This window comes from Bos mutus, chromosome 6 (genome assembly GCF_027580195.1).
Source record: "Bos mutus isolate GX-2022 chromosome 6, NWIPB_WYAK_1.1, whole genome shotgun sequence".
Classification (NCBI taxonomy): domain Eukaryota; kingdom Metazoa; phylum Chordata; class Mammalia; order Artiodactyla; family Bovidae; genus Bos; species Bos mutus.
The window spans coordinates 60808835-60824843 of NC_091622.1; the positions used below are offsets into that span (position 1 = coordinate 60808835).

The 16009-nt window shown below is 37.7% G+C and overlaps 1 protein-coding gene across 2 annotated transcripts in view; it reads left to right on the forward strand.

The window, feature by feature from the left end:
- The window catches only part of TMEM33 (transmembrane protein 33), a 40075-nt gene that overhangs the window by 12997 nt on the left and 11069 nt on the right, over positions 1-16009 (forward strand). The window contains exon 7 of one of the 2 annotated variants that reach the window (XM_005910662.3): positions 1143-6602. The exons of the other annotated variant lie outside the window; for it this stretch is intronic. Coding sequence (XP_005910724.1) covers positions 1143-1272 — 130 coding nt within the window. The 3' untranslated portion in view covers positions 1273-6602. Of the gene's footprint in view, positions 1-1142; positions 6603-16009 lie in introns of those variants that run through there. 2 annotated transcript variants of the gene reach the window in all.

Here is a 16009-nt window from a genome sequence, read left to right on the forward strand (position 1 = left end):
GAAGCAAGCAATGTTTTTGCGAATCTAAGTTCTAGGATTGATGAGGAGGTGCTTGCTTTTCGGACATTAAGACTGGAGTTTTCTTGACCACATCTAAAACAGTGCTAAAAGCGTAAGGAATTTAAAACTGTGTAGGACAAAAGTCTCCCTCTCCTGGTACTGTCCTAGTTAAGGAAACACATCGCAAATAAGAAAGGAAACAGTAGTGCAGGATGTAGTATTCACATGTCAACCTGTGATGAATTTCATGTTTATTGTATCAGTACTGTAGTCCACAAGAGGGGAGAGATCATTGAGCCAGAAGAGAGAAGAGCCCAGGAAAGTTTCACAAAATATTTTAATTTGTTCTGGAAGGATTAAAGACTTTCAGTAGACAGTGAGAACAAGGAAAAGCATTTTAGGTAGGAAAACGATAGGAGCACAAGTTCAGAGGCAGTAAGATAAACACAGTTTAAGGGGCACATATGTAGGCCTGTTTGACCGGAAGGGAAATTCTGAGTGGTGAGTGGTTAGAGCAGAGATTTTAAAGGTATATTGGAACCATATCGTAAAACTTCTTGAGCCTCAGGGTAAGAAGTTTGGAACTTAGTACTTTTTAGATGTAGAGGAATGGTGGTGGGCTACAGTCCATGGGGTCACAGAGTCTTACACGATTCAGCAACTAAATGACAGCAACATTTATTGAGCATCTTCTGTGTTTCCTCATTGAAACTTCACTGTGACTCCAATAAGTACATATTCCCATTTTTCAGATGAGGAAGGCTCTAAGAGGCAGTATGTTCTTTTAAGGAAATGGTAGGAGGGATTGCTCATACTAGATAACTTTCACATTCTTGCTCTCTTTTTTTAGACCTAGTTGAATTTGAGTAAGTCAGATGTGAAGATTATGTGACTCAATTGTGAAGGAAATACAAATCATCCCTAATCTCAGCCCTTAGAGAGCCATTTATTAAATGAATATTTTCCCCAAAAAAGGACACAGGTGTTGATTTGGGGAATTTTAATTCTGTATATTGCCTGCAGTACATCCTGGTTATTACTAATTCAGATTCTTTAGTGGAAAGCCCCTTTATCAGCATTTACTCTTGAATCACATTGCTTTTTCATTGAGTTTCTGAAAGAAAACATATTTTATGTTGCAGGACCTTGTTTAATGAACTGAGGATTGTTGTTGAACATCTTATAATGAAACCTGCTTGCCCACTGTTTGTGAGAAGACTTTGTCTCCAGAGTATTGCCTTTATAAGCAGACTGGCACCAACAGTTGCATAGTGTAGCATCCAGCTAAATTATACATAATATAAATAAGCATTGTTAGCTGCTGGTACTTCTTCTACTAGGGATGGATAATTCCAGGTGTAAAACTGACCTCAATGCAATTTACATAATTTACATAAATGCATCTCAAAAGAAAAGTAATCATTTTCCTGGCATGTTAAATCAAGCCTTTCAAACACTTTCTGAGAAACTTTATTGTGATGTGTTGTTAATAGTTAAGGAAATTTGAATCTTGTGATAAATGTATCAGGAATTCTTTAGATGCTGCTGTGCCTTTGTCATGAAGTACATTTATTTGTCCGGTAAAAATCGCTCTAAACTTTGTTTTCATCTAATTGGTAACCTGAATTTACATCTGGCATGAGTTCATTATGATAATATTAACATGTAAATTCAGTATACTTTGAGACAGTATTCTTTTGCCATTCAGTAATTTTGGTTGATGGTTGTAACAAAAACACTTCCCTCCTTCTGTATTTAATTTCAAAGTGCTTTTATGTAGATTTTGTACTGCTTCATTAGGACAGATTTATTTTGGATTTCTTTATGTATCTTATACTATGACCTTCCAAAATTTTATTTTCATATTTACTTCTGTGGCTTTGGGTTTTTTTTTCTTACAGGCCCAACTGAAAGGTTGTTAACCAACTAGGTAAATACTTGTGGTCACCTAAGCATTTTACATCAGCGAGCAGTAGTCATACAGTTTTCCTCTCAGAGACAGGTTGAGTAACATTTCTCAAAAAGTAAATCCTTTTAGGATTGTGGATACAGTTACTTAGATCAGATTCTTGACTGCCAGTTCTCTCAGTTTCTTAGGCTTGAATTTTCATAGACAGTTGCACCAGTTCAGGTGCCCTTTGAAAGGAATGTAAGTGAAGATTGAGCTGTGACTGAACTTTGTATCTGTTCTGAAATAATAATGAAGATCATACATACCTACCTATCAAATTTCATATAAAAGATTAAATAGAAAGGTTTATAGGTGTTGGTTATTGATTGGGAATGGGGCCAGAGGAGTTGTGGGGGAAATAGTGTGCATTTCAGTCTTGTAATGCATGGATAAATTTAGAGGAATTGAATGTATTATGCAACTGTGATTTGAGTTGTTTAACATATGAAACACATTTGTTGAACTTCCATCAACTCCTTTTTAAAATTCATTCTGACCTTTATTTATTATTGCATGATTGGAAATGTTTAAAACATTGCAAAATGTTAATGCAGAGTAATGTAATGGTTTTTGTAACCAGTTTTCTTCTATGTGCATGTAATTTGGATTTCTCAAATACACTCAGTGACTTAGCAGTAACATCAGTTTTCTTTTTATTCTACTTTTTGGTCTATGGAAATGTGATACCTACTTGATAGCTCAACTGTAACCAGCTATTTTTGTAATTTTGTAATATTATCTACAAAGTTAGAGAAGCTTCATAACACACAGTCGATTGTTGGGGGCACTCTCATTGTCACTATGTGTGTAATCTGATGGTTTTAAAAACTGAATTTTCTAGAGCAATAAAGTAATGTTAAGTAAACAATATATTATTTCTAATGATGTTTTTAAAAATTTGAATTATATCAAGAAATTATGGCAGCTGAAGGCATATTTATTTTTTAAGTTACTAAGTTTCTTTGTTTTCTACAATTTTTTTATCTTGAGATAATTTTAGATTTGTAGAAAAGTTGTAAAAAATAGAGTTTCTTTATATCCTTTACTCAGCTTCCCCTTGTATTAACAGATTCCATAACTATAGAACATTTATCAGAACTAAGAAATTAACTGTGGGACAATATTACTAACTACTAAGATGTGGAACTTAAATTTCACCAGTTTTTCCATTTATTGATTTTCTTTCTGTGCTCTCTTTTAACCACGATTGTTTCTTTTAATGATCCGTGAAGTATGCCTGTTTTTATTTTGAAAATTATTATTGACCAAAAAGATTTTCCTAAAGGAAATAATTTAGGTGGGTTTTAACGAAAAGAATTTAACATTAATACTATTAAAATTGAAAATTCTCTGTGCTTCAGAAGTTGAGGCTTTCATCATATAATGGGATTATACTTCTGATATATTTTTTAAAGAAAAGTTTGGCTTATAAATAAGCTGCCCGGGTGGCTTAGATGGTAACGAATCTGCCTGCAGTGCAGGAGACCCAAGTTCAGTCCCTGGGTCAGGAAGATCCCTTGGAGAAGGAAATGGCAACCCACTCCAGTGTTCTTGCCTGGAATATTTCTTGGACAGAAGGGCCTGGTGGGTTACAGTCCATGAGGTTGCAAAGAGTGGGACACAGCTGAGCAACTAACACTTCACTTTCCTTTCACTAAACTCATAAAAAAATAAATCCTACAATTTGAGCATTGCCAGATGTTTAGTTTGCATGAACTTGTAGTTAGGAATTTTGCAGTATGAATATGTACAGACAGCTAATTTGACATCTGAAAGTACAGTGTAACTTTATGTCTATCAAGTTAAAATTAAAGAAATACAGGAACTTCCTTGGTGATTGAGTGGTTAAGACTCCACCAGTCCAGTGCAGAGTGTGTGAGTTCAAGCCCTGGTGAAGGAACTAAGATCTCACATGCCGCGAGGCCAAAAAAGTAAAATTGTATGTCTTGGATGTCATTTACACAATGCAAAATGTATAACAAAAAAGGAAATTATTATAATAGAGTATATAGAATGAGTATACTAGGAAAAGTTACAGCTGCTGAATTTATTTTAAATACAGCATAGCTGAATTTATTTTTATGTGTTTAAAAACAGTTGATTTAACATCTAGACTATCTGATTGTTTAGGAAGTTATATAGTGCTGCTGTTCTAGCACTTTTAAATATTAAACTTTCTTGGACAAGTGTAGGCCTCCTACAGAATCTACTTTATTCTAACAAAGATTGTGTATTCCTTTTGTATACTTGATTCCTCATTTAATGTCAGTCCAAAGAGGAATTTCTTTAATATATTAAAGTTTGAGATCAGAATGAATGAAACTAATTTTGAGGGATTGTGGTAAAGATCCTTATGTAATGCTAACAAATGTGTTTTAATTAACATAGGTCTGAAGCTCCTCTCCACCCCCTACCCAAAGCCCTTTTTGATCTGCTAGCTTAATGCTTTCACCCAGATTGAGACTGATTTTTATTCTGTGGGGAAAACCTCAAGGGAGAAAGTAACCAGTTATGCTGATGAGCAGTAGGTGGCACTCTTTGCTCAAGTAGTCCCCAGCTGTTTATCATGCCATGTTGAAAGGTTAAATGCCACTAAATCCTGAGCCAGCCATAAAACTAAGGACCTGAATTCCATGATTCTCTTTAATATGTAATTATTCAACATTCAGTAAATATTTAGTAAGCATTTACTCTTGAGTACATTTTTTAAATAAAAAATGTTCAGAAGCTGGAGTAAGTACCCTGTTAATATCTGCTTCCTAGGTAAATAGAATAGGCCACAGTTAGTGGTATTACTCAGATCATAGTCTCTCTGCTGTTTTTGTTTTTGTTTCCCTAAGTGCCTAAGTTACCTAAACATGTCAGTTATAAAATTGTTCTTTCACCTTCATTTTCAGGTATAGAGAAAATGGTACTTAATTTTTTTCAGGGTCATTTTGTAGGTAAACAAGTTACAGCCAGTTCCATCTCTTAAAATTAAGACTTCACAGTAATACAAAAGCATGTCGATAATTTTGGATATTAGGAATGGTGCCTAGATTTGTAAATTCAGTTTGAGTTACAGAGACAGCTAATTTCATTTAACACCTCACTGAAATTTCTCTAGAATTAAGAGAATTCTGAGAGGCTATATGATGGCATAGTTCAATGGATTTAGTGTATACCAATGGCATATATGTTTTGTAAATCCAGGAGTTGTTTCCAGAAATTATTTTAATGAGCAGTCCTCTTCTAATACTCTAGGTGGAAAGTTGTATTTGGATCTGGTATTAAGGATAAGAAAGAAGCTGCTCAATGTTTGGGAAGTTTCCTGGTGGTAGTTACTCTGTGACATGTGTATCTTCTAAGCTGGTGTTCAGGAGGGTTCTTGGAAGGAACGTATCTCTGTGTGAGGGATGAACTCTAGAGTAGTCTTTGTCCTCTTAGGCAGTGCAGATAGGAAAACTGACCTGCACTGAATAGGAGTTGATGTGACCACAGATAAAGTACAGTATTTTTTTAGTCTAAAACAGTTCCTTTTTCTTAGGAAATGATAGGAAAAAATTGTTGCTAGATAATCTTTGCTGGAATCTAAAAATTACCTTATATTCCAGGAGAAGGAAAGGCCCAAGAATCATTTTACTTTTTCCGTCATAGTTTTCTGAAGCTACTTTTAAAAAATACATATATGTGCTCAGTACTTTTGAACTAACTTCTTTTTTCCCTTGGTTCATAACAGTTTAAATTCCAAACTTTTGACTTTTTTTTTTTTGTAATTTTAAGATAAATGCTTTTGACATGAATTTTTGCTTACGTTTATGTTTGTAAGTTGAGACCAAATGGGCAACGTCTTAGGCAGGCAACATTTGTGATATGTATATGTTGGAACAAACGTAAAAGGGCCACAGAGATTAGAGAGTCATAGAAAATGGCTTGATTATAATAAATGCATTGCTCTGGTGCTCTATATAATGGGATATATTGAACTAAATTTGTATATACAGTATGTCAGCATTTCTTAGTAACTTCTCTTGAATCCATTTTTAATATCTAATATTATACAGGTTGGGGAGTTATATACTCTTCAGGCCAATACTATCCAGACTATATAAATTTATAAAATAAATTGAAAAATTCATCATTACTGTGTATTCAAGACCAAAGCACATAAATGCTAATGTAGGGCTCAGAGGGGAAATATACTGCTCCTGAATATTTGAGAAAATGTGAAGTCCTTTCAAGAGAATCTAATAAACATAATAATCATAGCCTGCTGACACTAAGGAAAAAGGACCTCATTCACTCTTTCTTTTATGCAGTGATTTACTGGTCCCTACTGATTTCCAAATTGGATCACTGTAGTGAATTATCTATGCTGGTACCTGTGAAAGTAAGCCCTGGGATCCATATTTGTTTTGTGTTCTGCTTAAATCAGCAAGAATGATAAATTTGATGGTGTGAAATTGGAAGTGTCAAGGGCTTTCTCTGGTGATTGAGCAAAATAATGTCTCCACTTGTAATTTATTGTGACCCTTTTCCACTGTATGTGCTTTGTGTATCTCATATTTATTTCAATACAAATTAAATTGTTATTCTTCATCTGTATTGTTATATCTAAGATTTTATTGATGTAAAAATCAAATTGTGTAATAAAAAATCTCTCTGAATTTAAGCTGATTTGAAAATGTTATGTTGCAAAAAAACATTTACAATTAGAATTTAGTTTTCTATTGTGCTTCATTGCCTTATTGTTAGAATAAGGTGAATTTGAACTCTTCTGTTTTCTTCAGCTCATCACAAATAAGACTGGTATAATTTTGTGATCTAGTATGAAGCTGGATAAAAAATGTGGCCTAAGGTGAGACTGGAAAAAAAAGAAAAATTATAGTTGTATCTCTTAGCTATTGGCTTGCTTGCTCCCCTGTACTTTTTTATCTAGTGAAATTTACAGCCTAATGGATGAGTTATTTGTAACCCTAAAATGATTCACAATATACAATATATTCAGAGTCGTAAGTCAACACAGGATAACATAGAAGATACTCAGTATCTCCCTTCGAGGGAAGTGTTTGGAGTTGGCAGATACTTTCTGTGGCAATTTTAATAACTGTTACCAAGCAATGGCACCCCACTCCATACTCTTGCCTGGAAAATCCCATGGACCGAGGAGCCTGGTGGGCTTCCGTCCATGGGGTCGCTAAGAGTTGGACATGACTGAGCGACTTCACTTTCACTTTTCACTTTCATGCATTGGAGAAGGAAACGGGAGAATCCCAGGGACAGGGGAGCCTGGTGGGCTGACGTCTATGGGGTCGCACAAGAGTCAGACACAACTGAAGCGACTTAGCAGCAGCAGCAGCAAGCAAAACACTGTTAAGGTGAGTTAAATCTTTGTCCACTTAGAGATTATAATCTAAGGCACATAATGGAAATCAGCTGTATAAAGGCGATTTTGATAGGTAAACAGTTTTAGGAGAATTGATTTCCTCAAGATTTAGTGATAAGGTCTTAGAAACTAAAACATTGTTAGTTCATAATGCTCTTTCCTTTAGCATATGGGAATATTTGAAACCGTTTAAGAAGTAATTCTGAGCTTTGGAAAGGGAAAGGTCATCTCATTCTTCAAGCTTGGTTCAATGAAGAGACTCCTCAAAGAAATGGTCATCCAAGAACCTTGAGAGTCACCAGTCTAAACAGATGATTGTCAGCAAGTTTTTGTCTGTTTTTTTTTAACCTTTTATGGTGAGGTGGTTTTTTGTTCGTTTTTGGGGGATTTGGCCTTGCTTCAAGATGCGTGGGGATCTTACTTTCCCAACCAGGTATCAACCTGTGTCCCCTGGCAAGGAAGCTTGGAGACTTAACCACTGGACCATCAGGGAAGTAAGTCCCTGGTGAGTTTTGAACATACATAAAATTAGAACAGTATGATGACTTCCATATTATCATCATCCAGCCCTCAGAATCCTCTGCCATGGTCGTCCCTATTTTTACCTCTGTTTACTTTTTCTTCTAGTTTAAACAACTCACACTATTCTTTTCCACTTAGTAAAAATTATGTTCCTAAAAGATGCTACTGCTAAGTCACTTCAGTCCTGTCCAACTCTGTGTGACCCCATAGACGGCAGCCCACCAGGCTCCCCCGTCCCTGGGATGAGGATCCTTTTAAAGATTGGTATTAAATTAACAATAGTTAACATGGGTCTTTTCGACTGAGTGACTAGAAATGGTTGACTAACAGTAAGGCCTGGACGTGAAAAAGGCTTAACAATTTTATAACAATAAATATAACATGAAGGGAAGGGAAAATTCTAGTGTCTTTCTGTAAAAGAAAGACTTTTCCCCCTGAATTGTTGTCCTCAGAGAAAGATAAAAGACCACCACCTTTAAGGGAAAGTGGTAAGAAAGATTTTGCCTTCCCACTTCACTTTCTCCCTCCTAAAAGAGACAGTGTATCCAAAGATTTTTTTCCTTGAACACAGAGTGTGGGGCTTTGGTGGGCTTACTGGAAACGGGCTAGGTCAGTGCTTCAAATGAAGAGAGTACTTACTGTTAACCAAACATGGAGGTAAATAACTTGGCATTAAATTCTTTCAATTTAGAACTCTAATCATTCGTAGACTTCCAAGAGTAATAGGCCATGTCATTGAAGTAGTAAACCCTCAAGACAGATGAAACTTGCGGTGCATGCGTGCTCATTCTAGATCTCATTCTAGGAATCATAAACATATGTATATGTACTTGTATGTAATTGATTATATAATTATGATTGTGTGTGTGCTCAGTCGTGTCCGATTCTTTGTGACCCCATGGACCGCAGCCCGCCAGGCTCCTCTGTCCATGAGATTTCCCAGGCAAGGATACTGGAGTGTGTTGCCATTTCCTTCTCCAGGGGATCTTCCCAACTCAAAGATCGAAACCTCGTCTCCTGCTTCTCCTGCTTTGGCAGGTGAATTCTTTACCACTGAGCCACCTGGAAAGCCCCAAAACCTGTAGTGATCCAGAATAAAATGGATATCTTTTTTTGTCATTAACTCATTAAAAAAAATACAGTTGTATTACAGTTGTATATGGAGGTTTCTCTGATCTGAAACAACTGACTCTGATAACTTGAGAATTATCAAGTTCATGTTTTACAATTCAATTTAGTAATATCCAAAATGTATAGTTTATCTTTTGAAGTGTTTAGAACTTACCCTTTTTACCACTTTATCTGAAAAACTAAGCTTCCTTTTAGGACATAACTGTATTATTGGGCCTATTCTGAACTGATGTTTATAATATGTTTATAATATGAACTTTGTTTTCCTTTCTTGACAATCCTCAATTTAAAAATGAAAGCAGAACATTTCTTACAAAAATATTGGAATAATTTTTAGAAAAATATTTTAATTTGGGCACTTGGATATAGTTTATAACTTTATAAATTATATAAACTATAATTAACTTTAGTAATATAGATATATTGCTGAGAATAAAATATTCTTTCAAAGTGAGTAAACATTTACCCTTATAATTAGAACCCACTAGAGGACTGACTGTCTTTCTTTCTTAACAGAAAAAATACTAACATCTTAAAGATCTCTGTGCTCCTTCTTTGTCACAAACCTTCTGGCTCAGATGCCTTTTGTGCAAGAAAATACCCAAGTTTTAACCCGACAGTGCTTCAATTTTATTCATACTCTTGCCAGCAATTTTCAGTTTTTACCAGAGAGAGCAGAGGAAGGGAAAGGAAACCAGGCACATCTCAAGGAAAGGGAATCCTCAGGTCCCTGTGGCCTAAGGCTTAGCTGCATGGCTCCCTGACAGCCTTGCCCTCTGCTCTGAGGTATTGAAAGGCAAATCCAGGAAAAAGAACTCTAACCCCAAAGCTCTGCTGAGGTGAAACCCCACCAGCAGCCTTGGAAGGCCAATGGGCGAACCATCATTCCACAGACACTCCTGCTTTCTCACCTTATCCTTGTCTTCATTTCCTTTTTCTCCAAGGGCCTCAAAATGTCGTTTGAATCTTTCTTTTGGCAGTGACCTCAGCATTTACCCAGGGTCCTATTGCAGCCACCTGGCAAAACCTCAACCTCTAAAGACTTCCCTGGTGATCCAGTGGTTAAGAATCCGTCTGCCAATGCAGGGGACACAGGTTGGATCCCTGGTCTGAGGAAGATCCCACATGCTGTGGGGCAACTAAGCCCTCACTCCACAACTGCTGAGCCCCCGTGCTGCAACTACTGAAGCCAGTGTGCCCAGCCTGTGTTCTGCAGCAAGAGGAGCCACCACAGTGAGAGGCTCGCTCACCACGACTAGAGAGAAGCCCTCACACAGCAACAAAGACCTAGCACAGCCAAAAATAAACCTCAGCCTCTAAGTTCAGTTCATTTGCTCAGTCATGTCTGACTCTTTGCGACCCCATGGACTGCAGCATGCGAGGCCTCTCTGTCCATCACCAACTCTTGGAGTTTACCCAAACTCATGTTCATTGAGTTGGTGATGCCATCTAACGATCTCATCCTCTGTCGTCCCCTTCTCCTCCTGCCCTCGATCTTTCCCACCATTAGGGTCTTTTCAAATTAGTCAGCTGTTAGCATCAGGTGGCTATTGGAGTTTCAACCTCAGTATCAGTCCTTCCAATGAACACCCAGGACTGATTTCCTTTAGGATAGACTGGTTGGATCTCCTTGCAGTCCAAGGGACTCTCAGGAGTCTTCTCCAACAACACAGTTCAAAAGCATCAATTCTGTGCTCAGCTTTCTTTATAGTCCCACTCACATCCATACATGACCACTGGAAAAACCATAGCCTTGACTAGATGGACCTTTGTTAGCAAAGTAATGTCTCTACTTTTTTTTTGTCTCTGCTTTTTAATATGCTGTCTAGGTTGGTCATAACTTTCCTTCCAAGGAGTAAGCATCTTAATTTCATGGCTGCAATCACCATCTGCAGTGATTTTGGAGCCCCCAAAAATAAAGTCAGCCACTGTTTCCACTATTTCCCCATCTATTTGCCATGCAATGATGGGACCAGGTGCCGTGATCTTAGTTTTCTGAATGTTGAGTTTCAAGCCAATTTTTTCACTCAACCTCTAAAGTCATACCTAATACCTCCTGAGCTTTTCTTTCACAGCATGCTATTTTTCCTTTACACTTTTTGTTAGAGTCAAATCTTGTATGTCCTTTCTTATTTCTTTTATTACTGAATACTCAGAAAGGTATGCCAGAGTCTCACTGTGATAAGAGATTTGTCAATTTCTCCTGGAAATCCTCTCAATTTTTGCCTTATGTATTTTAAGGCTGTATTACTAGGTGTAAGCAACTTTAGACTTTTGTCTTCTGGTTGAATACTTTATATAATAGCCCTCTAACTCTAGAAAACAATTTTTGCTTTAAAATCTGTTTTGTCTGATTTTAATCAAGTACACCAGGTTTCTTTTGCTTAGTTTTTGCCTGATGTGTCTCTTCCCACTCTTGTCCTTTCTGTTTTAGATGTGTCTCCTATAAATTGTTATTCTGGATTGTCAGCTCAGTTAACCTGGGAACTGTATTTTCCCAGGATTTCTCTTTCTGGGTTAGAGTTGGCTCCAAAAACAAATTTGTGTGAGAGTTGAGTGGTAGATGTGAAGGTTTGTACCTTCACATTCGTGTAGAATTGAGGATATGTAGACATCGGAGAAGGCGATGGCACCCCATTCCGTTCTCTTGCCTGGAAAATCCCATGGACGGAGGAGCCTGCTAGGCTACAGTCCATGGGGTCTCGAAGAGTCGGACACGACTGAGCGACTTCACTTTCACTTTTCACTTTCATGCATTGGAGAAGGAAATGGCAACCCACTCCAGTGTTTTTGCCTGGAGAATCCCGGGGACAGAGGAGCCTGGTGGCTGCCGTCTATGGGGTCACACAGAGTCAGACGCGACTGATGCGACTTAGCAGCAGCAGACAGGGAGATGGATAACTGCAGTAAATGCCCAGTAAGGTCCAGTGTGTTCTTTTTGTGCTTCTTCCTCCCGAGGGCTGCTCCAGGTCGGCTTCTACTGCTTGTCTGTGTACCCACAGAGAAGGTAGCCCCACTAGGGCAATACATTCCCAAATTCCTGTTGTTTGCAGATGAATGGGCTAAGCTTTTTTCATTTTTTCCCTCCAGTCCTCAACACTCATGTGAGTGCTCAGGAGCACTAGACAGTGTCTTTGATTCTCTTCTCTCTCCTTTTGGATGTTCAGGTCTCTACCTCCTCACACAATTTTATAAAATCTACTTTCAATATAAATTTTTTGTCTCATAACACAAAGTTCCATTTCTCTGCCTGAAACTTGACTAGCAGTAATGTATAACTACATTTTAAAAAAGGGTGTGATAACTCTTTTTTTCTCAGTGTAAAACATTGCTTTCAGTTTTGATGTTTATTTCCCCAAGACAGCCTGGCCTGTACTCTACTTGCATAAATTTTACAAGCTAGTTTTCTGCTGCTTCTAGTTTTAAACTTTAACAGTGTTTCTGATGACAAGGAATGCTGCAAAAATACTCTTAATTCAACAGAGTTATGATCACCAAATAATTTCTATCCATTCTACAGTGGTAATTTCAGAATTACCAGCTGATTTTTAAACACAGAGTAGATACAGATGCTAATGGTGGTTAATCTGGTAAGTTTCTTATAGCAAACTGATAACTTCGTTTTTTTTTTTTTTTTAAGTGCATCATTTAGTCCACTTATAATTACTGTTAATACTGATATATGTTGGAAAAGGGCTTGGCAACCCACTGCATTGTTCTTGGTTGGAGAATCCCATGGACAAAGGAGCTTGAAAGACTACAGTCATGAGTTCACAAAGAGTTGGGCACGACTGAAGCGACTGAGCACTGATATATCTGGGTTTATTTCTAGTGTCTTATTTTTGTTCTCTGCCTTTTCTGTTTCTTTTTTCATTGTTTATGCCTTTTGTGTGTGTGTGTTTATTTCCCCTGGACTTTTTTTTAAAACTCATTTCTTCCACTCTACCGTTTTGGAATTTATACACACTTGCTGCCTTTTTTTCCCCACTAAGCTTTAGAAATTTAAACATGCATACTTAACAAAGTTTTGAGTTAAAAGGATTTAAATTTGCTTTTGCCAAGTGCCTTGGGGCACTACCAAACTGGGACCACTTTAGACTGAATTCTTAGCTCTAGGTTTTTTTCCCACACAGGAAGTGTAAATTCAGGGCAGAAGTTCTGGCTTGTAGTTATTGAATTCTTAGGGGAGATTTTTCTTCCCTCCACCTGACACCAAGGTAGAAAAAGGCAACTTTGCTAGCTGTCTCTTTAGATTTCAGATGCAGTCATCGTTTTGCAAACTTCTGTTAGAAGCCACCTTCCCTGGGGACTCAGATGGTAAAGCGTCTGCCTACAATGCGGGAGACCTGGGTTCAATCTCTGGGTCGGGAAGCTCTTCTGGTGAAGGAAATGGCAACCCACTCCAATACTTTTGCCTGGGAAATCCCATGGAAGGAGGTGGCTAGTAGGCTACAGTCCACCGGGTCACAAAGAGTCGGATATGACTGAGCGACTTCACTTTCACTTTCCTGTTAGAACCCCCTCCTTGGGTGGGGCCTCTTCTTTATCTCCTGCCTTCAGTGTCCTGTTCTGGCTCCCACCCCTTACGCTAAGTTTACCAGGAGCTAGAATAGATTCACTCATTCTGAACATGTGTGTTCACTCATTCTGAAAATTCTTTACATTTTGCCATTTGGGGGTTACTTTTAAGCTGTGTGTGAGGGAGTAGCATTTTCCTGTTTAACCTGATTTTTTTTAGGTTGACTTGAGAACCAGTCAGCATTTACAAGAGAAAGGTTCACTTGGTGGTGTTTCATTCTGAAAAATCTGAAGGACCCAGAGCCTCCATCCCAGATAGATGGGAACTAAAGGGTCCTTTATTGCCAGTTCAAGATAAGAGGAGGCAGGAGACAGGGAAAGACTTGGGAGAAGGGATGAATAGAGGGAAAGAGATGGTGGGGAGGTGGAATCTGAGATATGATAGGATAAAAGACTCCATGGGAGAAGTAAATAAATGTTTTGCTCTATACTCTGGGATCTTTTTTATTCAGGGTTTTTCTGGTTTTCTTTTTGGTGATGGATTCAGCTGATATACTAGCTCACATTAAAACATGATCAAGGAGTTTTATACATATAACATCAGAAATAATGTTCAGTTCAGTCGCTCAGTTGTGTCCCACTCTTTGCGACCCCATGAATTGCAGCACGTGTTAAAAAGTCCATAGACAGTAGCTCCAATCTTTATAGACATTCTTTTAATTTCCTTGGCCCTCAGTTTCCTCGTTTGTAGAATGTGGCCAGTTGAGAATTATTTTGAGGATTATTTGAGTTGAACATATTTGTACACTGAAATTTTGTACAGATAGCAACATTTTATATTATGCTTCTCATTTTATTGTACCTTAGGAGCTTCTGGGGCTCCTGGAAATAAAGAACTTCCTTCAGAATTCTACTTGATGGGTCAGTAATGGTTAAAACTTTTTTTAAAACTTTTTTTATTTTTAAACTTTACAAATTGTATTAGTTTTGCCAAATATCAAAATGAATCCGCCACAGGTATACATGTGTTCCCCATCCTGATCCCTCCTCCCTCCTCCCTCCCCATACCATCCCTCTGGGTCGGTCGTCCCAGTGCACTAGCCCCAAGCATCCAGTATCATGCATCGAACCTGGACTGGCATCTCGTTTCATACATGATATTATACATGTTTCAATGCCATTCTCCCAAATCTTCCCACCCTCTCCCTCTGCAACAGAGTTCATAAGACTGTTCTATACATCATTGTCTCTTTTGCTGTCTCGTACACAGGGTTATTGTTAGCATCTTTCTAAATTCCATATATATGCGTTAGTATACTGTATTGGTGTTTTTCTTTCTGGCTTCACAAAAAAAAAAACAACAAAAAACAAAAAACTTCTGTTACCATGTTTTAAGTCAACACCTTTCAGGGCAAAAAAGAAACTTTGGACACTTTAAAAGAATGTTTTTCTTTTCTTCGTATTAAAGTACAAAGCCTTATGTATGTTGACAGGTAGATTTTATAATTCTCATAATTCCAGGGACATAAAGGTGCTATTACTTGGAAAAATCAGATCAGCCTCTCTAATTGCAAGAGCTCTCTCCAGAAGTACTTCTTCAAAATCAGTAAATGATTGAAAGTCCTCTCCAGAACATGCTCTAACTATCCCAAATGAATTAATAAGGATGCAAAAATAGTCTAAGAAATGCTCAAAACTAAATTTATCTGCAATGTACAGAGAATGACATTCAGAATTAACAATTCTGTCTTGAGAGAGTCTGGCAGAAATTGGGTATGACCTGAGACATGTAGGAAGTAGCAGAGACAAGATCACTGGGGGCTTCCCTGATGGTTCAGTGGTAAGGAACCCACCTGCTAATGCAGGAGACATGAGTTCAGTCCCTGGGTTGGGAAGACCCCTGGAGAGGAAATGGCAACCCACTGTAGTATTCTTGCCTGGGAAATCCCATGAACAGAGGAGCCTGGCAAGCTACGGTCCATGGGGCCGCAAAGAGTCGGACGTGACTTAGCAACTAAACAACCCTAAATAAAGCTAAGCTCTGATTTATTTCCTATAATAACATCAACAAAAAATGTATATTAAAAAAATTTCAAAAGATCATTGGAAGGCAGTAGAGCACAGCCGGGTTCTAGGACTCTGAAGTCTAACAGACCTGGTTCCAGTCACTTCTGAGCTGTGTGATCTCTGCTTCTCCCTGTAAAATGGGGATAATAATATGCTATCAATTGTGAAATGATAAAATGAGCTCAAGCATATAGAGTGTTTAGCATAGTGCTTCACATAAAGGGCTCTAAACATTTTGGCTGTCATCATCTTCATCATCTATAATTTAGAACAATTCTATGGAGTGCTATATTGAATAAATTGAGTAGTTGTTAACATAATTTGCCAGTTATTTTTATCCCAAATAGCCAGACAATAACTGTATTTATTTTTCAGGTACTCTTTAGTAATAATTGATGTTTGTAACAATGACCACCTCCCATTTTCTCTCCTACCCAGGTACTGTAAAATTTAGA